Source organism: Semicossyphus pulcher, unplaced genomic scaffold (assembly GCF_022749685.1).
Source record: "Semicossyphus pulcher isolate SPU_LCO1_2020_fin unplaced genomic scaffold, fSemPul1.0.p SCAF_12, whole genome shotgun sequence".
NCBI lineage: Eukaryota > Metazoa > Chordata > Actinopteri > Labriformes > Labridae > Semicossyphus > Semicossyphus pulcher.
In genome coordinates, this window is record NW_027211626.1 from 26,786,363 (window position 1) to 26,814,141 (window position 27,779).

General features: G+C 43.3%; 1 protein-coding gene across 1 annotated transcript in view; it reads right to left on the reverse strand.

Moving 5' to 3' along the window:
- Positions 1-4,759: 4,759 nt before the first annotated feature.
- Positions 4,760-27,779, reverse strand: part of dntt (deoxynucleotidyltransferase, terminal) — a 108,475-nt gene continuing 85,455 nt past the window's right edge. Inside the window, exon 11 of the mRNA XM_069659129.1 lies at positions 4,760-4,846. Within this exon, the coding sequence (XP_069515230.1) occupies positions 4,760-4,846 (87 nt within the window). The remainder of the gene's footprint in view (positions 4,847-27,779) is intronic.

The following is a 27,779-nucleotide window of genomic DNA, read 5'->3' on the forward strand; positions in this document are numbered from 1 at the left end:
ATCTCTTCATCAAATATCCCACTTTTCGCCCATACTTGGTACACCAGTAGAAGAGAGAATTAAAGATAAATTGTTCTTCATTCAGTAAAACACTTCTCAGATCTTATCTCAAAACATCACCTTAATCCTAAGATCCTATTCTGCATTATCAATTCTCTTACCTGTCCCCCTGCCAGGCCCATCTCAGACACTTCCTTAACTACATCAGAAGACTTTTTAAAGTTCTTCACTGATAAAATTGAAAGCATAAGAAAAAACATTTCATCTACAACCAGGGACCTCTCTGTGTCCCCTGTCAGCTCAGCCTAGTTCAACTGGTTTGAGCCCATCTCATCAGCCTCACTGACAGAGATGCCGACGGCACTCAGCTCTATCTCCCCATTAAACCCAACAATCTGTCAGATGTCACTTCTCTTATAAAGTGCCTTGAAGACATAAAAACTTGGATGGCCCAAAACTTCCTACAACTAAACTAAAGAAAAACTGAAGCTGTGCTATTTGTCCCCCAAGATGCCATCAAACTGCTCTCCAATACCTAAGGTCACCTGTCCTCCTACATTGAACCCCAAGCTAAAAACCTTGGAATTATACTTTTACATTTGACCCCCAGTTAAAGCAGTTGTGAAATCAGCTCAGAAGCATTTCAAAGTTAAAAACCATTCTTTCCGTCAGTGACTCAGAAAAGGTAATCCACGCTTTCATCTCTTCCTGACTCGATTATTTGAACTCCCTGTATGCTGGCATCAGCCAGTTGTCCCTGTCCCGCCTGCAACTGGACCAAAATGCTGCAGCCAGTCTACTGACTGGTTCCAGGAAGAGGGAGCACATTAGTCCCATTTTAGCCTCTCTTCCCTGGCTTCCAATCCGCTTCAGGATCAATTTTAAGGTTGCTGTGTTTGTATTTAAAGCCCTAAATAATGACCTGGCCCCCTGCTGTATAACAGACCTCCTCAGCCCTTACAAAACCTCTAGGCCCCTCAGATCTTCTGACACAGGTCTCCCAGCGGACCTGCGCTCTAATTTTAAACTTGGAGGTGACCGCGCTTTCTCAATCAAGGCCCCTCGCCTCAAAACATACATGTATATGCTAGCTTTTGAGTCCCCTGGTCCTGAATAGGCCACCTGTTGTGTTTCATTTTGTTCTGTCTTATTGCTGTTTCCCCCCCCTTAAAGATGAACACTGCCTACATGTCCTAAACATCTTTGGTAAGACTAAAATTACTGCTAAGTCCCTGCATGCACTTTCCAGTGTGATTTCCTGTATTACAGTTAGTAATTGCATGAGTTCATTGTGGTTAAGTGTTGACATACTCTATTATATTCAGGATTGTCGTTAGTCATTCACAGCTGTCACCTAAAGTAGAGTCAGACAGAGAAAGACAAAATAGGGTCTCCTGTTTTAATCTATGATAGCATGACTGAACCTCTCCCCGGGGAATGAAGAGGAGCCCTCTGGAGCCGATAGTGTTACCTTAATTAATTCTTTGCTTTTCAGCTATGCAAACACTTGAAGACTCTCAGAGCAAAAACAAAATGTGTGGATTCTTAGATTGAGTGCTACAGCCTTTTAATCCCTTTACACTGGTGAATATTTAATGTGAAAGTAAAAAGAGATCCAATTTGCACTTGAAAAACAATTAGGAAAAAGAGACTACAGCGATCTCAAATGTATTAAGGTCAGCTTGATTTTTATTTTCTACACTGGAGAGATTTTCTTTTTTGTGAGAGTTCAACCCCGCTTCAAGTGAAAGCGTGAGCTAACCCAGGAGAGAATGGGGCCACAGCTCACTCCATCTGGTTAACACTGACACTCTGAGCCTTTAAAGTTTGTTTTGTGTCAGCGAGGTGGAGAGTGCAACACAGCAGGAGAGAAAGAAAGAAAGTCAGAGACCAAGAGGGAGGACGAAGAAAGAGTGGTGGGAGGAGGCCTCAAAGTGCAGGGCTGTTCTACTTAAAGGTCTTTAAATAGGGTGATCCACCAGAAAGCCGTGCCCTCATCTGTCTCTGCTCTGGTTGAAGCACCATGGGATGAACCAAGAACTGAGCATCATTTTAAAGTGGGTTGGGGTATGGACATCGGGGCAGATCATGTCATCACTGAGGGTAGTGCCAAACAAAAACAGACACTGCGTCACAGCAACACGTTCTCACTTTTGGCTCGTCAAACAAAGCAGCTTGGTCAGTGGCCCCGAGCTTTACAATATGACAAGCTAGGTACACCTAAAGCATTAGTTTCGACATGCTAGCAAGCTATCATGAGGAGATTTTAGAGTAAAACATTGCCAACAAACTTGTCACACTTCATGCCTTTTGGTTTTGCAGCAAAAATGAATTATGTGTAACGTTGTGAAAGGGTTGTAGTCTCACGGGAGTTGGTTAAAATTACAGCCCAATGTTGTTTCTCTCATCCATCGGCCGTACTAACCCCAACGGCCTTTATTGACGTCTTTCTAAGTCGCTGAGAGCAGTTACTCTGCTTTTGTAATATTACTGTGGATAGGTTTACATAAGAGTTAAAGCCCAGGGAGACTCATTCTCACTTCATTTTAAAAACAGTCTCTGTCAGTGAGGCTGATGAGATGGGCTCGAACCAGTTGAACTGGGCTGAGCAGACAGGGGACACAGAGAGGTCTCTGGTTGTAGCTGAAATTTTATTTTCCTATGCTTTCAATTTTATCTGTGAAGAACTTTAAAAAGTCTTCTGATGTAGTTAAGGAAGCGTGTGAGATGGATCTGGAAGGGGGACAGGTAAGAGAATTGATAATGCTGAATAGGATCTTAGGATTAAGGTGCCCAGGGAGTCTCATGGAAACGCTTTGTAAAGCAAATGGGCGAGGCCACAGTGACGCCACCCGTCAGTTTGTGAATCCCCTGTTTCAAGCCTCCAGTTTGGCATTTTCAATGTTTGTATGTATTGTTTGTATTTGGACATCCAGGTAGATACTTATAGTTACATGTTCTGACAGGTGGCGATGCTCTAAAGCATGCCCTGATTTCACATCGAGGGGAACATTATTTACAAGATGAACGTCATGATTTCTCAAAGAAGACTTGGAATTTGAGATTCGGACCATAAACTCATTAGGAAGTCAGAAGTCATTTTTCCATCTGTTTTCATGAAGTTGCCCCCTGCTGGCCACATGAAGACTGCAGGTTTGAGTCACTCTCAAATTGTCTTCCCTTTTCAAACCAAGAGTCTGTGGTCTTTATGAGACATCAAGGGGTGTGATAAAAGCTGTTGAATATGATGACTTGAGAACAGTGTTGCCAGATGTACGATAACTATTTGTACTATATTTTTGCCCTCTGTATGATATACGATCAATAATGACAATAAAGGCAGAATGTCCGATAATTTTGCCCTTTAAAAGAAACCCACAATAACAGTTCAGCAATGCATCTGTCTCTTATTGCATCTCAGCACGAGCGACTTGCAAGCAGCTTCCCCGAATGTGCGAGGATTTATGCAGGGATGTGTGTGGCTATTTCAAAAATAGCGCCAAGCGTGCGGCACGGCTACAAGAGTTTCAGGAGTTCTGTCATGCTGAGCCTCATAAACTTCTTAAGCCATCAAAGACCTGCCGGCTCTCTCTGCACCAAGTTGTGAATGTGCACACAGTGGGACGCTCTGAGTTTTTTTTTTCACCATCCAGTGTAGAAATGGTGCTTTTGTTTTGAAGGGTAATAACGGAAGGAATGATTGTTTAATGTGTGAAGCATACAGTTACCGTCTTCTTCAAAGATGTTTTGACCCTTTCTTGTTTTGTTTTCATATGTACGATAGTTTTGAAGCTGCAGTACGATATTGCTGTATTTTCAGTCTGCAAAACTGCTTGAGAATGAGAACGGGCTGAGTTGCCAACAGAGACCAATAAAGTTCCTTCATTAGTTCATCATTGTCCTACAGAGCCACCGTACATTGGAACAATAAGGGCACAAATCTTTACCAGTGAAAGTCAAAGCAATAAAATAACGGATGTTTTATGCAGTTACTTTGGATGCCAGTATCCAACCATGCGCTTGTTAGTTGACTCATTTACCTTCCGCCTGAATTCAGGATTTCCTGGTGCAGCTGATTGCCTCTAATTTCAGCCGAGCATCTGGGGAAGGGGATTCATTGTGGGACGAGAGTGGAAACTATGGCAGCTAAATGATCTTCAGTGGACGTAGGCTTAAATAGAGGCTAAATGGTGACGCTTGTGTCTGAAGCTCATTACCCGCCTCTCAATTCTCCCGAGTCCTGGCTCAGCTTCACGCCGAGCACTTTTCTCGCCAGGAGGAGGGTGATTACAACATTTTGCTCGATAAAAGCTCCCTTCCCCCTCAGCGCTCTCATCGTTTCCTGTCTTCTCCCTCGCCCTCCCTTTCTCTCAGTGGTCACCCCCTTCCCTCCATCTTCTGCCTCCCTCTGTGTTTCTTTCAGAGCCGCTCTCTCCTGCACCTCGCAGGCATCCCAGGCGATTCATCCTCTGCCTGATTTTTCTTTGTGTCCTCCCTGTGATGACAACACTTTGAGACAGGCAAGCAATGAATGGTAGAGAAGAATGTTTACTCGATTACAGACAATAAGCCCAATTATGAGTCATACACCGGCGCATCATCAAAACAACATCAACAACAATAACAACAACAACACAAAACTGCACGGGAATCAAAAGCAGTTTGAAAGTGAATCGCAGGAGAGCCGCAGAATATAAAGCAGATGGGATAAACGCTGATTTACACACAGGGTATCGTCCAGCCAGGGAGGAGCGAGGGCCTACGCGTTTCTCTGCCAAGGCTCGATGTACTCGAGACCCAGATGGGCAAAGATGTCCCTTTCAGTCGTCGCTGCCAGGAACTGCTTCTAGAGAGGACAAACAAACAGAAAGTCAGTCACTTCTGCAGAAATTCGCAGGAATTTATCTCCAGTGCGGATCCATAAATTCTCATTTTAAGGCCTCTCTACTCCTGAAAATGTTAGTGTCTTGTACTCGCAGCCATTAAACTGTGCTTGTGTTTGGACTCCTATTTCACTGCAAGCTGTCAATATCAATTTAGGTTTTTATTTGCCCTGTTTGTGCCACAAGGCTAAAACATGCCGCGACTGTGCAGATTTACATTTGACCGTCCACCTCCCTTCCAACACATAAACACTCTAACCTTGCTCAAAGTGATTGCACTCTTCAGCAGATGAGTATTCTCCCTGACAAATCACGACAGGGCTATTAACTGCTGGCTGTAAACCAACGCCAAGCAGCGAGCTATGTCTCTATAGGAGTGGTGACGGGGCCTGACTCACCTTGGGAGCGAGACAGCCAGGAGAGAGAGCGGGCTGTGATTCTGACACATCCTGCCTTCAAGTGTTAAACTGGACCTGACACGTTACAAAGAGATGGCAGAAAATCCGAGAGCACGTCGGCTCCCGCTGCCAGCCGCAGGCAGAGATAACTGAGAGCAACTAGTTGGCTTCCTGATGGGAAAAACACTAGAAGGCACGTCTCCCGGCATACTGGCTTGTTCTTTATAATGCAAATGACAGGTTAGCCATGCAGCAGGGGGCTTGGCATGCACGCTGCATGAGGCTCTGTTCATATCACACCTCTTTAATTCTCTTTCAGACCTAATTTGGGTTCAAGTTAGAGCAGCGTTTACAAGGTGGGTCATACTTGTAGTTTTTATTGGATCCGGTGACACTGCTGGAAATAATGGCTCAGACGTCAGCCATTATTTCAGCAAGGCAAGAAATTAGGTGAAAACAGATTAGCCAGATTATGTTCACTGCTTTATTCTGACGCAAAAGTGAAAGTGAGCGCACTGCAAATGTCTGTTAAGACTTTGAACAATGGACTGTTTGGTTACCGTTTACATTTGTGTCACATCCAAGCTAATCTCTAACACATTTGTCATATAAAAGATTTGTTTCTTTTCGTAGTCCGGGTAGTATTGTCCTCTAGCATTTCAGCTGCATTGGCTGTATGCAGGGAAGCAGTCCGCATGGAGAGAAACAATCCACCATAATGCCATCCTGGAAGGAATTGATTTAGCTAACGGTTTAGCTTTTTATTATTCTCTATGAACAGACACCAGCTAACAATCTCTCAACTCCAACTCCATTCTCTCATTCCTTTATCCCCAACTGCTCGGTAAACCACCAGCCCCGAAAAGTTTCCGTCACTCCCAGAGGCTATGTTGTTGTCAGACAATAGCCAATGAGTTCTAAGAGGAGGTTCCTTGACTCTTTAGCCCCTTTTCCACTGCCCGTTAACGGGCAGGATTATTACGCCTGTGTTACACCTTGTCTTCTATGTAAAACGCAGGAAGGCAGGATGGTGGGTCGTTCCGCCCCTGAGCCAGCATCGGAGGTAGTAACAGAGGCAAAACGCTGTCTGTGAAAATATCAGAGCCAGCAGGGATGGAACAGCGGTGTGCGTGTGTGTTTTCACACAACATCCAATTTAAAGTCTTAGTAGATTTTGTGTTGCTAATGTTACCTGCCTTGTCTCAGGTGTTTTATTGTTGCTGCGGTCTTGTGCACCTCGCAGTGTCACACACTTGGCCCACTCTGTCTGAGGTGCTGGAATCAATAAGACGAGCTGCAGCTTTTAGTTGCTCCGTGCTTTGGACCAAACTTTAGAGCGGACAGAGGAACTATTTAGTTTTTAACTACCAGTTCAGATCCCCATGCGTAAATTTGTCATGTGGCTAAAGAAAACTCTTGCGTTACTACGAGCCATGAAAGTTTAGGGAGGTTTTAATCTTGAGGTTCTGTACGGTAAGTACCACATTGACACACTGAAGATCGATTTCAGTTTTAAACATTGTCCTGAAGCATAAATTCACATTTATAGATTAAAAATCAATTTATCATCTGCCTCTAACTGGAACAAGTTGCAACAGTTTTAAACATTTAGACACTATTTTGATTTGTTTCTGTTGATGTCCCTCAGATTTCATCACAACCGCTGATATGTGTATGAGGTTAGAAAGAGGTGAGTTTCATTGTTCTAGGAATATACTATGATCTGTCAGAAGAGGCACTGATGAATGTCGACACCGCCGTTGTTTTTCTTTCAAAGTATATTTAGAAGTCAAAGTCAGTCAGTTTCTCCCTCTGAACATTTCACTGTCAAACACATTTGTGCTGTGAGGAAGAGCTCGGCTCCGTCCGTCTGTCAGTCTGCTCTGAGACAAACACTCAGCGAGGGGTGGGGGTGGGGGTGCTCCAAAATTATACCAAGATTCTTTTTTTGTTGTTATTTTGACAAATAAAAGCTGAAGGTGAGATTTGTGTTTTCATATTAGCTCTGTTTTTGTTGTTGAAAAGATATGTATGCTGTATTTTGATCTTGAACAGAGGTTTTGGTCATAATTTCTGACTGATAAGACCCAATCAGCAAGTGAATGAGAGTGTCAGCATCATCATTTCAAAGTTTATGTTTGCGCCTGAAAACACAAACTGAAACAGGTGTTAACCTTTCCTGCATTAACGTCCCGACCGCAGTCAGAAAGCACAGGGGAGACTTATTGTTCCGCTCCAGGGCCAAACTGCTGTCACTTTAACACACCAGCTGCAGGCAGCAAGCAAGACACGGGAGCGCTGCTTGAGTCTTTATTATTTACACGCAGCTTTTACTGTACGTTCGTTTGGTCGTTTTCTTCAACCTCAGATGTGCAAACCGAGCTGTATTTTGTGTGTTGCTCTGCTAACATTGATGTTATCGCGTGATTTCTCAATTCTCGTGTGATAATGTAGTTCTCTCGCAATCTTGTGATCTCACGTATCCAGCTGCTTGGGCCAGTGCTCCGCTGCTCTGCGGACCGAACACGCTTTCTTGTGGGTGAGGGCTCGTGCCGTTGACGGACCAGAAACAATCAAACACCAAATTGTTACAAAGTTGCATTTTGCCTCATGTTTGGTTTGTGTACACGACAGCTTTTACCAGCCGAGCAAAAGATTTGATGCACGAGGAAACTGCTCTCTGATTGGTCAGAATTTCCACTCGGGAAAACTCCCTGAACAAAGCAAGAGAGCACACTGATCAATCACACTCAATGTGATCGCAGACTTTAATGTTTTGTTGTCTGAGTTTTTTACTTTTAACCGACATTGTCCAACAGATCGATCAGTTCCACTCTCCTTTAGTTTCTCACTGCACAGTTTGAACACCTCCGTGTTCTCGTGCGTTTCCAGAAGCATTTGTGAAATAGTTTGGTCAGCCCATATTTCTATTTCCTCGTCGCTCCCCCACGTCTGTCCTCTCGCTGCGTGTCTCTGCAAATGTCAGCACCTGTAAACTACAATGCACAGTTTTATGGTTTGTTTCCTGTATTTGGTCCTACTCTAAGTCTGTTTACTTTCTCACCAGAATCAAACCGGCCCGTGGTCTGTTTGGAAACGCCCGTCTTTTCTATGGTCCGGTTGTTTAGTCCGCATTCCGGCGTTCACACCACCTAAACGAACCTCACCGAGGGGACAAACGCTCAGGGTTTGGTTCAATCGGACTAAACAAGGCTGGTGTGAACCCGCCCTTATCCTCTAAATGATTCTCTTCCACAGGTTCCCCTCAGGGCTGTGTCCTCTCTCCTTTGCGGTTTATTTTATACACAAATGACTGCCGGAGGACCCGAGTACCTGAAGATGATAACGGGCACCTTGTGAAATCTGCTGACGATACAGTCATTGTGAGTGTTTTGAATATTGACGAGATTGCACCGAGCGCTAAAATGATCAACTACATGGCCATGCTAAAAGATTCCTACCTGGAAATTAAGACTAAAGAAATGACTCGATTCTCGAAGGTCACAGCCATGTGTTACTCATACTCATTCAGGATGTGGATGTTGAGATTGTTTCTCATTACAATTATTGAAAATAAACTTAGTTTTGAACCCAACACTGACGCGGTGTGAAGAAAGATCCAGCAGCGACTGTTCTTTTAAAAAAGATGAACTTGTTCAAGGTGCACCATGTGTGAATGACTTTGTTTTATCAGAGTTTTACAGAATCTGTCCTCACATATTGCTTTGTGGCTTGGTTTGGTTGTCTCAAAACGTCCGGTAAAAACAGGCTGACAAAGCTGGTCAGAGTGGTCAGTAAGGTGATCGGGGTGCAGCGAGCCCAGCTGCAGGATCATTATAGTAAGGGGTAAGACTCAACAAATCCTGTCCTGAACACACACTTCTTGTGGAGTTTGATGTCCTTCCCTCTGGCTGCCATTTCAGAATGCCTCGAACAAAAACAAGGCGCGCCAGAGCTTCTTTTATCCCTGTTGCCATGACAAGCTTAATTTGTGAGCTTAATTTGTCTTTTATTTGTGCCTGGATCAGATAGTTTCGTAGGTTGGATACCTTGATTATTTATTATTACTCATTGATTCTTCATATTATTTATTTGACCCATTGCCACTTTGACTTTGACTTCTTTAACTCGATGATGTACTTTACCGTGCTGCCTTCAAACTGTTTTAGTCTCTGGTTCAGTGTGGAAGAATATCTTTGTTCTAACTTGTGGATGTAAGGTACATTTGATGTTGTCCTTTATGTGTCCATTTTGTCTTGATTCCTGCTGCAGATCAAATTTACTTTGGGATATCAATAAAGGTGGAGTTGCATTAATGTGGATGCTCTGTGCGGCAAAGGTTTGTGTTTTATAATAGAAACATGTTCATTTGGATGTGACCATAGGGCACCAAGGACTGGCTCAGCATGCATGAGGAAATCGTCAGGAAGCAGCTCATATAACTGATGCACTTAAAATAATCGACCAGTGTTTAGTGTATATATATATATATGTAATAAGTTTGGAGAGAAATCTGAACACTGATGTGCTCACATATTTACAGTAACTGTTTCCTCCAGTGCATCTAAATGTGGGCTATTCTTTGTACATGTGTCACCTGGTTAACCTGAAACATGGATGTAGAGCTATCACTAGATTCGGTTTGACTCCTACAAAAACATGTAAACATGATGATTATGAGGCAACATCTGAAGTTAAAGGATTTATAAACAGGCTGTTTAACATTCAATTTGATGGACATCTGAGATACTGTGTGTGTGTGTGTGTGTGTGTGTGTGTGTGTGTGTGTGTGTGTGTGTGTGTGTGTGTGTGTGTGTGTGTGTGTGTGTTAAAAGAAGGGATGTCAGTTTTGATGCAAATTGAGTTAATCAGGTTCAAAGGGTGAAACTTGTATTTTCATCTGACTCCAAAAATAAGACCCCAGATGTGATCAGTGACGGAGTCCTCTGAGGTCCATCAGTGCACTCCGATCAGCCATAACATCATGACCACCTGCCTAATATTGTGTAGATCCCCGTTTTACTACCGAAACAGCCCTGACCCGTCGAGCCATGGACTCCACCACACCTCTGAAGGTGAGCTGAGGTATCTGGCACCAAGATGTGAGCAGCAGATCCTTTGAGTCCTGTACATTGCGAGGTGGGGCCTCCATGGATCGGACTTGTTTGTCCAGCACATCCCACAGACGCTCCATTGGATTGAGATCTGGGAATTTGGAGGCCAAGTCAACACCTTGAACTCATCGTGGTGTTTCTCAAACCATTCTTGAACCATGTCTGCAGTGTGGCAGGGCACATCGTCCTGCTGAAAGAGGCCATTCAGGAAAACTGTTTCCTGTTTACTTGGTCTGCAACAATGTTCGGGTAGGTGGTGTCAAAGTAACATCCACATGAATAGTATCTCTTCTGTTGGATCGGACCACATGGCCAGCCTTGCTCCCCTCACGCATCAGTGAGCCTTGGCCGCCCATGACCCTGTCGCTGGTTCACATGTTTTCCTCTGTTGCACCACTTTTGTAACACCCCACAAGAGCTGCAGTTTTGGAGATGCTTTGACCCAGTCGTTTAGCCATCACAATTTGGCCCCTGTTAAAGTTTTTCCCGTTTTTCCTGCTTCCAACATGTCAACTTCGAGGACAAAATTGCCGCCTGACATATCCCACCTACTGACAGGTGCAACTGTACCGAGATAATCAGTGTTATCCACCAGTCAGTGGTCATAACGTTATGGCTGATCGGTGTAAATATCTGACTTAATTCTGTTTTTCTCCTGCACATAAAAACATGTGATCAGTGCTGTCCAGAGAAGTATTATGGCTCTTTACAAAGAACTGAGCATTGTTAGTGAAACAGTGTTTGATTTGAGTGAAACCATGCTGAGGCCCGTTAAGTGGTCCACCGCTGCCTGTATTTTTCATTGTGCTCATAACCCTGAGCCCATTTATTGCTCTGACCGCTCAAAACACAGGAAATACAGACACACACACAGCACAGCGATTTATGATGCAGCGAGCTCGACTGTATTAAACATACAGGTGATAAAAAGCTGAGGGGGAGGAATGAGAGGAAACCGGAGGCTGCTGGACAAAGCTGCTGTGATTCAGAGTAAATCCACGTTTCTACCAACACAGAGCCCGGCTTATTGTTCACAGGAAACAACTCAGGAAACCCAACTAAAGGGGAAACACAGGGCACAGATGAGATTCTCAATGTTACCAATTTAGCCATTGTCCTGGATCAGGGCTAAAGCTGTCTCTGCTGCACTGCCCACTTTCCTCCATCCCGACATGCCCTCAGGGAGACGCTGCTTTATTTACTTTGCACAACCCAGTGTGTTCTCTGTGAGACGTAAATCCACAAACCTTATGTGCCTTTGTGCTCTCCCCTTTAGGCATACACAGGAAACTTTAAATGGCGAAAGCAGCGTTTATTCCGAGCTTTTTGGAGTATCAAAAGGAGCTTAGAGTTAAAGAACAGCGCAGCGGTTAATTAGAAGGAGAGGTTATCTCTGTGAGGCACTCAGGTTCTCTGTGACTGGCAAACCTTCAGCACCACGAGCCAGAATGGAGGCCGTGTGTGTTACTGGAAGCCAGTGTCCTTGACTTAATAAGCCGCTAATCAGCTACATGTTTCTCTGTCCGCCGCGTAATGACATCCCTCGTGGACGTGAACACATATCAGTTCCTGCAGAACATCTGCCCCTTCTCTGCTGCCCGTCATCCTCCCTCTGCCACCCGGCCCACCGCTTGATGGATGGAGCTGATGGACATGGCTGCCTGCCCGGCTCAGGCCGACTCAACTGACACATCAGAGGGAGACAGAGAGACAAAGAGGCAGAGAGGAAACCTGGAGAGCTGCTCAGCACTGCGCTGCCAGCGAGCGTCAGAAGGACAGAAACATGGAGGAAGCTCAACAATCAACCCAAAGAGAGAACACAGGCCTGACGTCTGAATATGCACATGATAAAAGAGGGCTGTACATCTGTGGATACAACCCTCAGTGTACTGACTTCATTTCAATATCAAGTTGTCAAATTAAAATTATTTTTGCGCTGCATCCCTGAACACAGCTCCTCCTAAAGTGAAGTGTTGTGAATTTAAATGAGATAATGAAGGTCCTGCTGAGAGTTCACTAATCTCATCACTCTCATCATGGCTGAAAAAGAACTTCATAACCATAGTTACGCTTTGGCTGCAAAACTACCCCATAAGTTTAAGTAAAACATTAGAATAAGATCACCCGAGCACCGGTCTCCAGCCTGCAGGGACCATGTGCGACAAAAATATAATTGCATTGTGCTGACAGACAGGCAGCACAGTGGTGTAGTGGTTAGCTCTGTCGCCTCACATCTAGAAGGTTCCTGGTTTGATTCCCGGTTCAGACATAGTGGGCCTTTCTGTGTGGAGTTTGCATGTTCTCCCCGTGCGTGCGTGGGTTCCCTCTGGGTACTCTGGCTTCCTCCCACAGTCCAAAGACATGCTCGTTAGGTTCATTGGTGACGCAGGTGTGAATGTGAGCGTGACAGGTTGCCTGTCTCTATGGGCTGTTATCACAGAGGACATTTTTACATCCAACAATGGTTCTGTTCTGTTCAGGTGTCTGAGAAAGCCATGACAGGCAGTCAGCATGCACACAGCCAGGGCCATGAAAGTGAAGCAGCTAAATGTAATACAGTCATCATTAATGCTGCTATAAACACCTGTGCTTTTCCTTCTGTTGCATGTAAAAATGTCTGCTGTGAAAAAGGCCTATAGCTGCGTCCCTATTCAGGGGCTGCATCCTTCCAATGGCATATTTGAAGGCCGATTGCGTCACGGACATCGAATGCTGTCCCAAGTTGAAGCTCCTTTGAATTTTCAAATGTAAAAGTTTTTGATTTGAACTCAATAGCTAACGTTATATATGTTACACACGGAAACTAGAGGGCCCTAGAAACACATTATTTTTAGAATAATAAGTTAAGTTATGTGAAGTTAGTTATGCTAGCCCACTAGCTTCCTGTTGCTAGGCAACAGGAGCGCCGTTTAGTGACTCTAGGGCAAGGGCGGGAACAGCAGGTGTCAAACAGGAAATCCTCCGTAGACCAGACCGTCTCATTTCATTGCAGCCTTAGAGTCTACACTATGAAAGGCGCATCCTTCGTAGGATGGAGCCCCTGAATTGGGACACAGCTCATGTGTCAGCCCTGTGATTGACTGGCCACCTGTCCAGGTTCAACCCCGCCTCTTGCCCAATGACAGCTGGGATAGGCTCCATCCCCCCGACGACCCTGAACAGGATAAGCTGTGTAGATAATGATGATAGATAGGATGCTGACTGGCACAACAGGCTCTCAAACTACAGACACAAAACATTTAATTTGATATAAATTTGTTTGATATTTGTGCTGGTCACTGAGCACCTGAGCAGCCTGATGATGTAAGCATTTATGGACAAGTTTTAGATCAGCAAATTTAATAAAATGATCAAAACTTGACATATTTAATTTTTTTAGAACATCACAGTGACGTGATCTTATCGACTTCCTGTCTAAAATCTTTATGGCTCTATTACATATCATCATCAGAGGCTTTATTGTTGAAGATGCTGAAACTGTGAGCAGCGTGGGATAGTAGACAGTCTCTAAAAAGCCTGAATACTGTATGACGTTAAGTTTCTATACTTACGCAGATTTGTTGTACCATTGTTGGTTTGTACATATTCACTGTTAGTGTGTAAAATTGAAATGCTAAACAAGAGACAAAGAAAGAACATCAGAGAGAGGTATCTTTAGAAGCACAGTGAGACAAAGGAAGCAGAGGTGTGCTCAGAGAAGCAGACTAAAGGTCACACAGAGAGGTATGCAAACACAACCTGATGTCCATGCAAATTCACTTAAACAAACTCTCTGGTAGGAAAATGTATTGTAACAAAAACCTCAGTGAGAGTGCCGTCATCTCACTGTCGGTGCCGACAGTCTGCTCGGCCACCGCTCGTATCAAGAGCCTGAGGATTGAGGTCACACTGAATGGCAGCTTTCCAAAGCACCACTTTCAACATGTTGTATTGTCACTAACAGGAAGAGGAACATATTCAGAGTATTTTATGTTTGAGGACGTCCTCCTTTACATGAAGAGTCAGAGACACTTCTATCTGACACTCAAAGGCAACAATGTTCACACAGATTTCAGGTGATCTAATCTCCCTCCTTTTTTTATTTGGACTTTCTTCTTCTAACTGACAGTTAGAAATAGATTACTTTATTGCCAAGAGATAAAGGAAAAACACTTTGATTGCCTTTAAGTTAATTTGTCTTTATTGCAGCGCACAGAAAAGGGCTGACAGGGGCAGAAAAAGCAGAGAGTCGATTATGCCCCTGTGTCTTCCTCCTGCAACGATCCGCCGCACGCCCACACTTCCCCTGTGATCCCGTCTGCGAGAGCTCGTTTCACAGGACAGCCGAGCGACCACAGAGGGCACGGGCACCTCACTAATCACACCAGCAATTAGTGCAGGCATCATAAAGCAGCGCTGCCGATAAAACAGCTATTGAGTTTAGTGTTCTCGTCATTACCTCTCCTTTCTGGTTTGCTAATCAGCCGGAGCACTGGGCAGAGAGGCAGGCGGGTCGCAAATAATGAATTCCTACTCAGAAACAATGGGATCATCCTCACTCCACATCCCCGCTGTTATGGCGCTTTGCTCCCGTGGAGGAGTAAACATTTGCAAATCAAAGTTATCAAGTTGATTAGGCTGCCCAGAGGTGATAAACAGATACAGAGAAGAGTGGGAGAAGTGCAATAAAAGCTCCATGTTTCCCAGTGTCCTTATAATGGTTTCAAAGAACAACTTTGACACATGTACATTTATAGTCAGTGAATATTATCATTCAAATGCAGCAATGACCACTTGTGTTTTATCTGCCTGATCTTGTGCACTTAGAGCTTCAAAATGTGTCAATGTTTTCAGTGTAAGTCAGTGTGACCTCTCGCTGCACACTGACAACTGCAGAAAAGGTGTTTTTCACCTATTTGTTGTTGGCATGCAGTGAAAATGCCCTTGAGTGAATGTGTAATGTGAATACAGATGTACTATTTACTGAGGTAATTAAGTTAGATAACATTGGCACTGTTTAGTCGACCAGTGCAGAGCAACAAACACAGTCACGTCTCTCTGTTTCAGACACAAAAGATGTTCTTAATACTATGACACAGAAAATCGCAACACTGTGTGTTCTGTGAAAAACTCAAATCTTAATTACGGAAGAAGATGTTGCTTTTACAAGAAGAAATGGTGCATTCATTCACTTATATAAAACATAAAACTCTGAGCTGCTACAGCATAACTTCTGTTTGTAAGATGTGAACCAAGCATCAGTGTCTGAACAGTGAAGCCAATGCAGCCATGCCTCAAATCTCCATTGTTTCTAATGGCCAGCAGGGGGCGACACCATTGGTTGAAAAAAAAAAGTCTTTGGTGTGCAAAGTCATAATGTGGAAACAACATGGACGCTGCAAGGAAGATCTGCTGTATTTTATTGCTTAGAACTAATTTAGGTCTCTCTACATGTCCAGAAACTCACAGTGACAACCTTAAAAAAGAAAAGAAATACTGAACAACCGTAGTCCACAAAACAATGGACGGCATTCTCTTGTTATATGCGCTTATATACCGCTTATCCTCTTTAGGGTTGCGGGAGGCTGGAGCCAATCAAAGCTGTCACTGGGCGAGAGGTGACAGCTTTGATTGGATCAGTCCAGGTTACACCTGGACTGATCCCCAGTTAACATTTCACACTTGCATTCACACCTACGGGCAATTTAGAGTCGCCATTGAACCTAACAAGCATGTCTTTAGACTGTTGCAGGAAGGGGAACCCACGTATGCACGGGGGAACATGCAAACTCCACACAGAAAGGCCGCCTACATCTGAACCGTGGTTTGAATTAGGATCCTTCTATCTGTGAGGCAACAGCGCTAACCACTGCACCACTGTGCAGCCGCTTCTTATATACTGTATATAGAAATTACCAAAAGCTTATTGTTGCTCATGTAAACGACCCGGCGCGTATCTTTAGCGGAGCAGAGAGGAGAGACGCTTCTGGGACACGCCAGAGACGGATCCTATGGAATTTGAGGGACAGTGTGTGACTTTGTGACATTTCTTTGATTGTCCAACTTTTACACAACAATTACCACATGTGGTCACAAGTTCTATTGTTTATTAATTTACACTTTTGTAAAACATAAATCCAATTATGTGTGTTTTGCAGCTTAAAGAGCAACTAGCTGGAAAAAAAGGTGCAGTGATGCAGATGTTTAAGTCTACATCACCGCTTATGGTGTGTCAGTACGCCATGACATCACTGTTGGGTGTGGTTACAGGTGACCCAACCCAACAGCTGTGAGATGGATTAAAGTCTGATTATCACAGAAGTTTGACTTGTATGTTTTCTTTAAACCATATCTAGATACTGAGTTGCAGTAAATTCATACCTGCGGTTCAGATTAAACACATGTCATTCACTGAAGTGATGTATTTAGAGAGCGGTGACATTTTACAACAGTTAAATTGATCTCCTTAATACTTTCTGCCCCTGACACACTGCATGTCAGCCTACAGTTGCTCTCACAAGATGTTCATTCGTCTCTCTCACCCTTTAAATTAGCATTTATTAGCTCGTCTCCTTCCTGAAGTTCGTCGCAGATGTTTGTAGGCGTCTTGTGAACTCGTGAGGTGAGAGAACTGTCTGCCACAGCCGTATGAAGTCTGTAATCTGTGAGCCTGTAATTGTAGCTCGACTCTTCCTCATATGGACCCAAACAGAACACTCACCTAATGATAACAATAAATTAACTTTCTCTGCTCCACTGAAGCCCATAAATAATTAATTGGTTTGTTGAAGAGTGGCTGGTTTTGCATGACCGACTCACTTCCTGCTCCAGACAGTGTCATCGGATGCTGCTGCCTCAGCAATCGTCTCCTTCTGCTCAATTAGAACGGCACATTGGCAAAATATGAGCTGTTGGGGTGTTTTAATGACACGTTTTCATTCTAATATGAGCCATGATCTTCTGAGTCATTTGACCGGCCACACCACTGGCAGAAAGATGCAGAAAGTGACCAGCAAGAGATCCAAGTTTACTGGTAAGAGTTTCAGTCAGGAGATTTCCTCCGTTTTGTAGAGAAGAAATACTTTAATCACTGTGATGATTTTCTGGCCAATGTTCCACTACAGTTATTCAAGTCAATCCAAGTTTTAAGCTTAGCAAGGAATAGCTTTAAATCATTAGGAAAAAAAGTCCTGCCTTTAGCCTGATGTTCCTCAAAGTAACTTTATTTATTTATATTCAGAATAACATCTCTTTAGCCTTGTTGCTGCTTATGGGAATCTATCCCATGGACCACATAAATAAATTGGCTTTAATAACTTTTTCCTTACTGGACTTCATCAGAACTGTCTGTATCTGAACAACCTCGGCGATAGTCTGACAACGGTATCGCTGCTGGGGACAGCGCTGAACATGCCGGGGCATGTACACGGCGGTTAGCGATAAACGACTTCCTTTTCCACGTGCTGCACTGTTTCAGGAAAAGAACCCGCTTTTCCTGTGATTGACTTTAATTAACGGCTCTTACCTTTGCTGAAATGTCAACATCATGATGCAGATTAGTAAGAAGTAAAAATTTTGTCCTCAAGAGGAGAAGAAGACTACTTTAAAATGCTCGTTTGTTGAAGGGAGGTCGGATCGATCATTTGATGATGCATTCGAGGAAGTCGGGAAATCTTAACGCTGAACGGCTTTCGTGACACAGCGTCAGGGAATTTATCTCAAGTTGAATTTTAGCTCTAGAACAGATTGTTAGCTGTTAGCGTGCAGATGTTTGTTTATAGAGATTAATAAGAAACTAAATCGTTGTCAGATGACGCCGATCTACACTTCTATGAAGAATCTGTAATTAGGCTCTGAAAAAGGTAAAAAAAAACGTGTGACGCGTATTGTGTGACGTGCGGTCCCGACTCTTACACGGACGGAGCTCAGCGGAGTGGACTGCAGAGTGGACGACTGTTGCAGTCTGCATTTCTGATCAGGCTGATACTTATCAGAAAAAAACAAAACGCTGTGAGGTGGGATGGGCCATGTCAGACCATCCCACCTCTCACAGCCCAACATAACGTATCCTTTCAGGTTACAATGCATAAACTGATTGACTGGTTGATTTACATTTAAGCTAGCAAGTAATGCAATGCAGAATGTTCACATCAAGGCTCTAAAGGTCAGACAAAGCTGGCAAACTCATTTTAATTTGGTGTTTTTAGAAACCTCTACATTCAAATGGTCTAATTTCATCTGTCGGAGCGGCAATCACTGTAATCAACCCAAATATCAAAGTTCCCACTGTCAGTGAATGTGTTGAGTTTCGAAAGCGCAACACAACAAGACAATTTGTCCAAAAGTGGACTCAGGGTTTGTTTCTGTGACAGAGCTTTGGTCGGCTTTGTGCCAACATTTTTCTGACGCACACAGCTTTACTTTCTTGATGGCAGTCATTTGGTATTTTGGTAACTCACTGTGATGGTGAAAGTCCCACTGGGGAGCCAAAGGTGCAATATAGTGTGCGTCACTTATAATCAAGCAGTTCTTGGTCAATTCTGTGCTGCAGCCTCACAATGTGTTCTAACAGAGAGACCTGAGCTGAGCGCAGGGCGCATTTCCTGATAGAATAAAGAAATATATATTTCATTCTAACTGCTTTATCCTTGCTGGCTGTGCTTTTAATGATAACCATCCAACACAGACCTGCCAACATGCTTCTTGATGCACAGAGTTAAAAGCTGGCAACTAGCATCCTTCTCTTCTTCTGTATCATTGAACAGTTTTCTCTGGAAAATGGTTCTCTCGGGACCCGGGGACATGTCGCTATAAGTGCTACCTCCTCCCACGGCAATTTAATTTAAGGTACCATGTATTTACTTCAGAGGGAGAGGCTTTGTGGGGGAGAATCTTTTGTGGTGGGTGTTTGCTGTGAACCGTTCTCTCCATCACAGAGCCTGGTAGCTCAGAGCAGACTGCTCTTTAAAGGGAGAAAAAGTGATCTAACTTGTCGTGACTCATGTCAGAGCCTACACTGGCTCATTAATGTAATCCTCCTAATGGCACCATGTTTCCAACACTGTGTCACTGTGTCCACGAGGTGACAGAAACTATGTTCTCACATCCTGTTCCCCTGCACCACTACAGAAATAAAAACCGGGATGAACTCCTTCTCTTTGCCCTCTCTCTCACATTTCGCCCAAACAAACTGCAGTTATTGGGTCTGTAAACAGGAAATGCGTCACCTCTGAGCAGGAGGCCTCTGATCAACAAACAGTGTTTAGGGTGGCTGCTGTGAAACCTTTCATGGACTGGGTACAGGACGAACCATGAACATATAACATCAGCTGACAGCAGGGTGGCTGAACAAACATTTTGATATGAAATGTTTACTGACTAAAAAAAAAAGTACCCTCGGCCTGCTTAATCCTGGTCACACCCTTTATGTGCTCTTGATTATGGGACCACCTGCAAACATGGTGTTTTGGTGGTTTTGCTGCGACGAGCTTTGTGACTGTCACAATTAGGTTCAGTCAAACATCTCACATTTGTTATAGATTGAAATGTTCATTGCAGCAGCAGACGAACACAGCTTGTGTTTGGCGTCTCGGCTCCGACCTCATCACTCCTGACAGATTTATTCTACATGCAGAAACTTGAGGAGTGATGGAATCATATGTTAAACCCTCCTAGCCGGAGCCTGCAGGTGGATGCCGGTGGGGGTGGGACTGAAAGTAAGAGCGCAGTACAGGTGCAGGGCAGCGATGGCAATAACAGAGCAGAGGGAGAGAGCGGAGATCTTGCAGCTTAAATAGACGCCACATTGGGAGGAAGTGTTTGTCAGGTGATTGTGGAGAATGACGCAGGTCAAGTGTGAATCAGCGCAGCTCGAGTCGCCTGCCTGAACTGGCTGGCAGGCGTCGCTCCATTTGTGTCAACGGTGAAACCAAAATGCAGCGTTGACGGATTCTCCTCCTCGTCAAAACCCTGATCTCTAAACCGAACCAAACTGTGACTGCTCCACAAATTAAACAAATAACTATGGTTACTATAATATGGTTACATTTACAAAAAGATTATGGTTGGATTAAAATAAAAAATAATACATTTGTTTCTTTAAATCAACATTAAAAAAACGTCCTTTGATTTCTTTAAATATATTTTTAAGGCATGTTCACTTTATCAGACAGACGTATAGAAAGCAAATACATTTTAGAAACAAGACCAAAAGTATGTCATCCACTGCTGCTCACACTCATAAGAGACTTTTCTGAAAAATAAGGCCAAAATAACAAACATGGCAGCCCTGCTGATAACAGTACTTAGTCACCAGTGAGGAGCTCCACTGCTAAAAGCTTCATTCATTGACAATGATGATTCAGACAGAATAAAGAGCCTGTCACAGATTGCCTCTTGCAACATGACCTGTCTCCTCTTCCTGGTGTAACCCACTGTGTATTTTAGAGGCCATGCTAACCCAGAGACCACAGATAAACCTGAACCCGCCCAAAGACTGTTCAGTCTGGTGTCGCTGTAAATAAATCATGTTGCAAACTGAAACGGAAGCCCTGGAAGCACGAGCTGCCAGAGCCACCGCAAGGCCTGCGTCAATTCATGTTACATGACAAGCGTACGCTCCCCGACACCGGGCCTTCCTGAAACCTTCTGCCATTCACTTTCATTAATAATGGAGCAGGATCTGTCTCCTTAGTGAGGCGACTCCCTGTTTCAGCCCCGACATCCAGCATCCCCTTCACGCTTATTATGTTCCCTTCTTTGTCCTCTTATTCAATCTCCCAAGTTCACAGAGTCACCTCGCTTCTTGTCTTCACAATGTTATTCCAGGTTCATTCGAATCTATAAGTTCTTTGCTTCCTTTTGTCCCCATTAAGCATGGTGCGAGGCACTGTGTGGGTGGATGGGAGGCTGCAGAGGTGGAGGCAGGGTTACACTGGCTGAGGCGTTGGTGGTGAATCGGGTGGTAGAATTCAAGTGCAGTAATTCAAGAGATAATATTCATGCAATTATCCTAAATGTGCGTCTCCTCTTTTAGAAAAGTTCCCCTGAATGTGTCCATCATTCTTCTCCCCCCTAATTCCCCTTGATTTCAGTCTATTTTTCAGCAGTGCCACGTTCCCTCCTCTATCATTACCCCCCTTCTGTCAGGCGATAGCTGTCAATATGATTTATCCGTGATGCTAACTGATGTAGTTGTCCCGCTGTGAAGGCTGATTAGATGACCATCCCGCTGATACAGCCTCGTCGGGGATAAAACCACCCTGTCGCTTCCCTTCTCTCCGTGTGTCACTCTATCTATCTTTCTTTATCCCCTCTTTCATTGTCATGAATGTTTGCTTTTCTGTAGCGCATTCACTCCCCACGCATCACACACCAGCCTCCCAAAGCTGCACCGGGCAACGTTTTTATGAAAACATATTCTCCTCCTGTCGACATCAATCCTAAATTGCTTCTGAACAAATGTGTCTCTTCCCTGTGATGCTGTAGATTTGCCCTATTTGCCCCAGAACAAACTGTGGTGTCAGGCATGAGCAGAATCTTCCTCGCCTACAGAAAGTGATGAATTGAAACATAAGAGTGAAGCAGAAACTATCTGCCAGCAGCAGTGAGAAGCACTCCATTCACAGAAAGTGAAGTCAGCACTGTTTTGTGCCTGTTTCATCCCTCTACTATCACAAGCTGCCTGGTGGCTTTTTACATGAAGCAGCATCAGTTTAAGCAACACGTAGCTGCACAAATACAGCTTCATTATCGTTCATGTATTTTCTTTGAAGCCTTTTAAAGTGTTGTTTATTTTCCTTCCCTAGACACATTTTTACAACATCCCCGGCCCAGTGTGTGACACAATTTGTTCTTTTTAGCCGGATCTGTGGAGGAAGTGTCAGACTTTGATCCAGACTGAAATGTCTATTGTCCTGCTGGATTTGGATGGATTGCCATTCATTTCTCACAGGATGAATCCAACTGACTCTGTTGAAACTGTGACTTGCCTCACAACATTTGGATGGATTTCAATGAAATGTGGTTGACACCTCCAGTGTGCCAAGGAAATGGGTCATTATGACTCTGCAGCATATTTACATTTCCAATCAAAGATGGCTGCTGGGTCAGTGCCCCAACTGTTCAGACAAGATGCTGCAGGTAGCCCACCAGCATCATTAGCAGATGTTAGGTACTGTGCATCGATCCTTTTCTTACATTACCAACTATGTTTTTGCCCAAATATTACCTAGTTGTTTTGGTGCCAAAGCATAACCAAACTGTGACCGTTTCTCCACATAGTTGTTCAAAGTTTTCCTTATACACTGCCAGTCAAAAGTTTGGACACACTTTCCCATTCACTTGTATGAGAAAATGTGTCCAAACTTTTGACTGGTAGTGTACATGTTCGTTATATATGCATCGTTATTGTACGTACAATACTTTTAACTTAAGGATGTTTTTTCAAACCTGACCAAGTAATTTTGGTGCCTAAACGTAACCAAACTGCAACCATTTCACAACATTTTTCTTGAGTTAATTATTGTCGCACACACAAAACATCGTGAGTGTAAGCGGATGTTGCTTTTAATTATTGCTAACTCGACCTCTAAGCCATGCAAAACTCACTCAAGACCGGTACCTAGATTGTCATATTTGGGCATCCCACACCTTTTCAATTTGCAACCTCAGGATGTTTACATTTAAATTGAAAGCTGAATGTATCCTATCTGTACAATGGGAACCATGAATGCCCAAATCACCCCTGACCCAATCTCAGATCCCATCAGCTATAGTCTGAGGCGATATAGCCTCTGGAGACACTGGTGAACGTGCCGGGCGGTAAGCACTAAACAACTTCCTGTCAAGTTGTCTTTTTCAGCGTGCTGCACTGTTACAGGAGGACGGGAAATCTGAATGCTGAACGGCTTTCGTGACACAGCATCAAGGGAATTTATCTCAAGTTAAGTTTAAAATCTAGAACGGATTGTTAGCTGTTAACATGCAGATGTCTGTTTATAGAGATTAATAAATCATCAGATGGCGCTGATGGGAGCCGGGATGTCATTACGGTGGATTACCTTCCGCCTGCTTTTGCTCTCCTCACGGTCAGTATTACTGGGACTACAAGCGTAGTTCAAACGGAAACCAGAACACTTGCCTTCCCGGAAATCCCTGCCCCTGTGAACAGATTCTACATTGTACAATATGTAGAGATGACCCCTGACCTAGCTTAACCCTGAGGTTGATATTTGTCATTGTCTTTGAAATATTACATCAGCTTCTGGATGGATTCCCATATAATCTGGTACAGCGATTCATTTCCTCTTCAGGAGGATTATCAACAAGTAATATTCCTGTGGTGCAGCCTTACATGAGCATGGCTGTAGAGTGTTCACTCCCCTGTCTGCTCTCTGTATCCTGTACATTATGTGTTCAAAAAAGAGGAGAGGAGTCTAATGCACAACGTGTCATCTGTCCTAAGAATGTTAAAAGTACATCAGAAACTTTAAGTGAAACAATGAACCAAAGGTTATCATCATACCAGTAAATCAGCCTAAACTGATCCTGGTGGAGCGATTATTATGTGTCTCTGTAACACAAGGACTACTCCATCACTGTCCACCATCATCGCAGCAGCACTCCCACTTCACACTCCCCAATCATTCCTATTACAGTCCCTTAATTGTTTCTCTGACCTCTGTGTGGAGCGCTTCAGTCACATGTCGACAGTACTCTGAAATGAATGTCCATATTTGCATTGTTCACTTGTCAGCTGGGCGTCATTTCTTGGCTGGTTGGAGCGAACAGACTTGTTGTTCAAGGTGACTAGAGATGAATATCATGAACGGTAAAGTTACATAGAAGGACATTTTGACTGCTGAAATTAATTTCCTGCACCAATTCAACCAAAAGAACCAATTTTAAATTTGTTGGACATTATATATATATTTTTTAAATATGGTAAAACTTTTAAGCCTCTATTAATTATTGTTTACATCCTATATTGAGCAAAGGATGTTTTTTATTATTTAACCAAATATTAACCAGAATTGTCGAGCAAACAGCTTCACATTCGACTCTTTAAACCAGTCATATAAGCCCGTGGTTCTCAACTGGTGGGTCAGGACCCAAAAGTGGGTCGTGGATGTGAGCTTAAAAAATAAATGTTGTGGCAAAAAGATTTTATTTCAACCCAGTCTCACATCAAAATGTGCAATAGCTGCGTTGGTCCACGCTGCAAAACTAGTTTCACTATAACGGCTCTAAATTTGTGAGATGCCTATGTTTTTCCCCCCATTCTTTTCTATGGGCCTGCGTCCCGTCACGTGACTGACGGGTTTCCCTTGGCTAAAACAAAAAACATGGTGGACATTTATTTTATTTTCAGTGGAAAATGAAATATTTTAAGATAGTTTGGGCAGCAACAACGCACTGACATACCCCTGACATACTTCTACGACGACTACTATAACATTAGAATTAGGCCCAGGTTACATGAATTAACTGGCTGTATTTCTGTTATCGTTATAAAAGAAGTGGATGACAGTTACAGTGACGTGCTCACGATGTTAGCTGTAACACTGATTAATAAACGTCGAAGACAGAGAGTTTGGAAAGAGAGGATCTGGAGCCGTCTTTGGCTACTGCAGCGCCAGAGGCAGGGTGCCTACGCCAATTTATTCTGTTTCCTGATTGGCTGAAGTGAAACAGGTGCATCATTCAGTTCTAACACTCCATTTGGAGATTTGACAAGTCAAACAGCTTCAGACGCTCTGCAACTAACCAGTTCACACCGCTGCAATTTTCTCTGCAACATTCTAAAACCATTTTGTTGCGCTGCGAATCATTGATCTGAACTGGGCTTAAGGACACTGACCAAGCTACTGATGTAGGCTATTTTAATGAAAACACTCGCTGTCATTGTGTAATCTATCGCACATCTATGCTGATGTACCTGTCTACAATCATTCCACTCTGCATCCTGTCTTCCAGTAATAGCCTTTCAAGACCAACTCAGGGAAATAGCAGAGAAAATGTCCAAACTGGCCTGATCAAAGAAAAAGCTAGAAGTGAAAAATTCCTTGAACTCTGTTTGACTGACAGAAAAAAAGAAAGAACAAAAGGGGGAATATGTGCAGGCTTTTATGGTGAACAGGCAAACTCCTGTCTTTGTAATGCTGAGTGGCAGCTCCCACAGAGGAGAGCAGCTTTTTAATCAGAATAAATGTAAGAAGACGCTTAGGCCTGTTGCCTGGCTGCATTGTGCATTAACACGGATGGAGAATCGACAGAGACGTTCCAGCCATGTAGAGGAGACCCTGATTATAGCACCTGCACACTGACTGAAAGCAAATTATTATCATCCAAAGATAACAAGCAGGCCGAAGTAAAGATAAATGATCAAACCAGGAGGGTTCACGTTTTTAGGGCTTTTGTTGGCAGGAATGAAAGCAGAGGTAAAACAGCTGCTGATGTGCCTTTAAACACAGCACATGGGTCAAATGAAGATGCTGTGTTGGCAGAACACGACGACCTCATTTACACCTCATTTATACGCTCTGGATCTGGATCCAGATAATCACCAATCTAAGGGTATTTGTTGTTATCTGTTTTCTGTCTGCATTGATTAGATTCTATTATTGATGTACTGTGAAAGGCAATTGAAAAGTAAGGTGGTGACAACAAAGACAGAAAAGGGACATTTAACAACTCATCCAAAATGTCAGCTTCGTCAGCAGCCCAGTGCCTCTAAACATGACCAGCAGGTATAGCATCATTTATGGATGCTGTCTTCAAGCTTAATGTTTGCTTGTGCTGTTGATGTGACATGAGGTAGTGTGAAGAGCATCAGTTGGGTTGGTACTCGGGGGCAATAGATGGGTCACACAAGAATTCAAAAAGTTGGCTTGTTTGAAGATATAGATGTGTTAGATAAGTTAAGTTTGTTACATTAGCGAAGTATTTGAACAAAGATCATGATCTTTTTCCTAAAAACAAGTACTTTCAGTGCCCAACTTTAATGAACTGCAATCATTTCACAATGTTAATGTTTCCAAGTCTAACAGGACAGTTCTTAAGTATTTTTTTCCTTTATTTCTAAGGTTAAACAGGATGTGTCTTTACAGTTATTGCTTTCGTCTCTGCAGCTCTGCATGTGCAAAACAGTCACTAAAGTGGTATCTAGGTGTTGTTATTTTGAAGCTTAGGGCCACAGAGCAAGCTGCAAACTTTGGGAGTGAGACAGACATATAGTTTCCCTTGCCTTAAACGGGGTTGGGTGTTCAGATTCTCTTTTTTTTAAGTGGAACAAATAGATGTTACTTTGACTGTGTCATGGTTTTTACAATGAACAAGTAAAGAAGGAAGTCTATTTCACAATCCATTCTTTGAAATGTCCAGATAAGGACCTGTGATTAGCCCTCAGTGAGCAAAGTTCAGTACTGCTTCTCAGCCCTGACTTGTGCTGCATCACATGACTCAGATAGGGACCTGCAGTGTCCCACTGTTTAAACTAATCATGCAGACATCAGCGTTGATTGGTCAGGTCTTCGTCCTACAGACGCTTCGTTCACGTTTATCCCCAGTCGTGCAATAGGTTTCAGGAGATTGTGGTGGCCGGGTCAAATTGGTTGCCATATCCCCCAGCTGCATTGTGATGTTATCTTACATATAATGAACTGAGCCACCTGACTTCTATCACATTCATCTATCAGGGGCAGTCACCCACATTACCAACATTTTGAGACAACTACCTGCAAAAGCTGAGCAGATTTAGATTGTTGTGATACTCTGAGACACCTTTTAAATCTCCGTCTGTAATCTCACAGTTATCCTTACGTAGTGTATGGACACATTTAGTCATGCATCTAATACAAGAGTATCATGCTAGCAGCTGTTAGCATTGGCATAGCAGGCATAAGGTTTACCGTGTTTCTCATCGTCGTTTATGTGTAAGCAAGTTAATGTTTGCTATTTAGCAGTAAACACAGAGTAAAGCTGTGGCTGTTAGGATGTCAGCTGTGCAGGTATTTTTACATAAATAATGACCCACAATGAGTTGAAGCATGTAAATGGCAGGAAAATCTGTGATTCATGCATGAGTTAAAGACAGATTACTTTAATTTCCTTTTATCAGATTCGTCCAATTCAGACAGATTTCCATCCAACCTTGTCCTGGTTGGACCAATCACAACTGTTTATCAGGGCAGGTCTAATACCATGACTGTAAAAAGTTATTTTTACAAGTTTATGTTTAATTAGTTATTTGATGCTGTCAAAATGATGATTGACAGCTCTGTTGACAAATTCGGCTCCTGCAGCCGATCAGTTCCGGATTAGCAGAGTGGAGGACAATCTGCGGGAGGAGACGTAAAACCTAAAACAATCACTACAGTCATTGAAGTTTCCATACCTGTGAACCT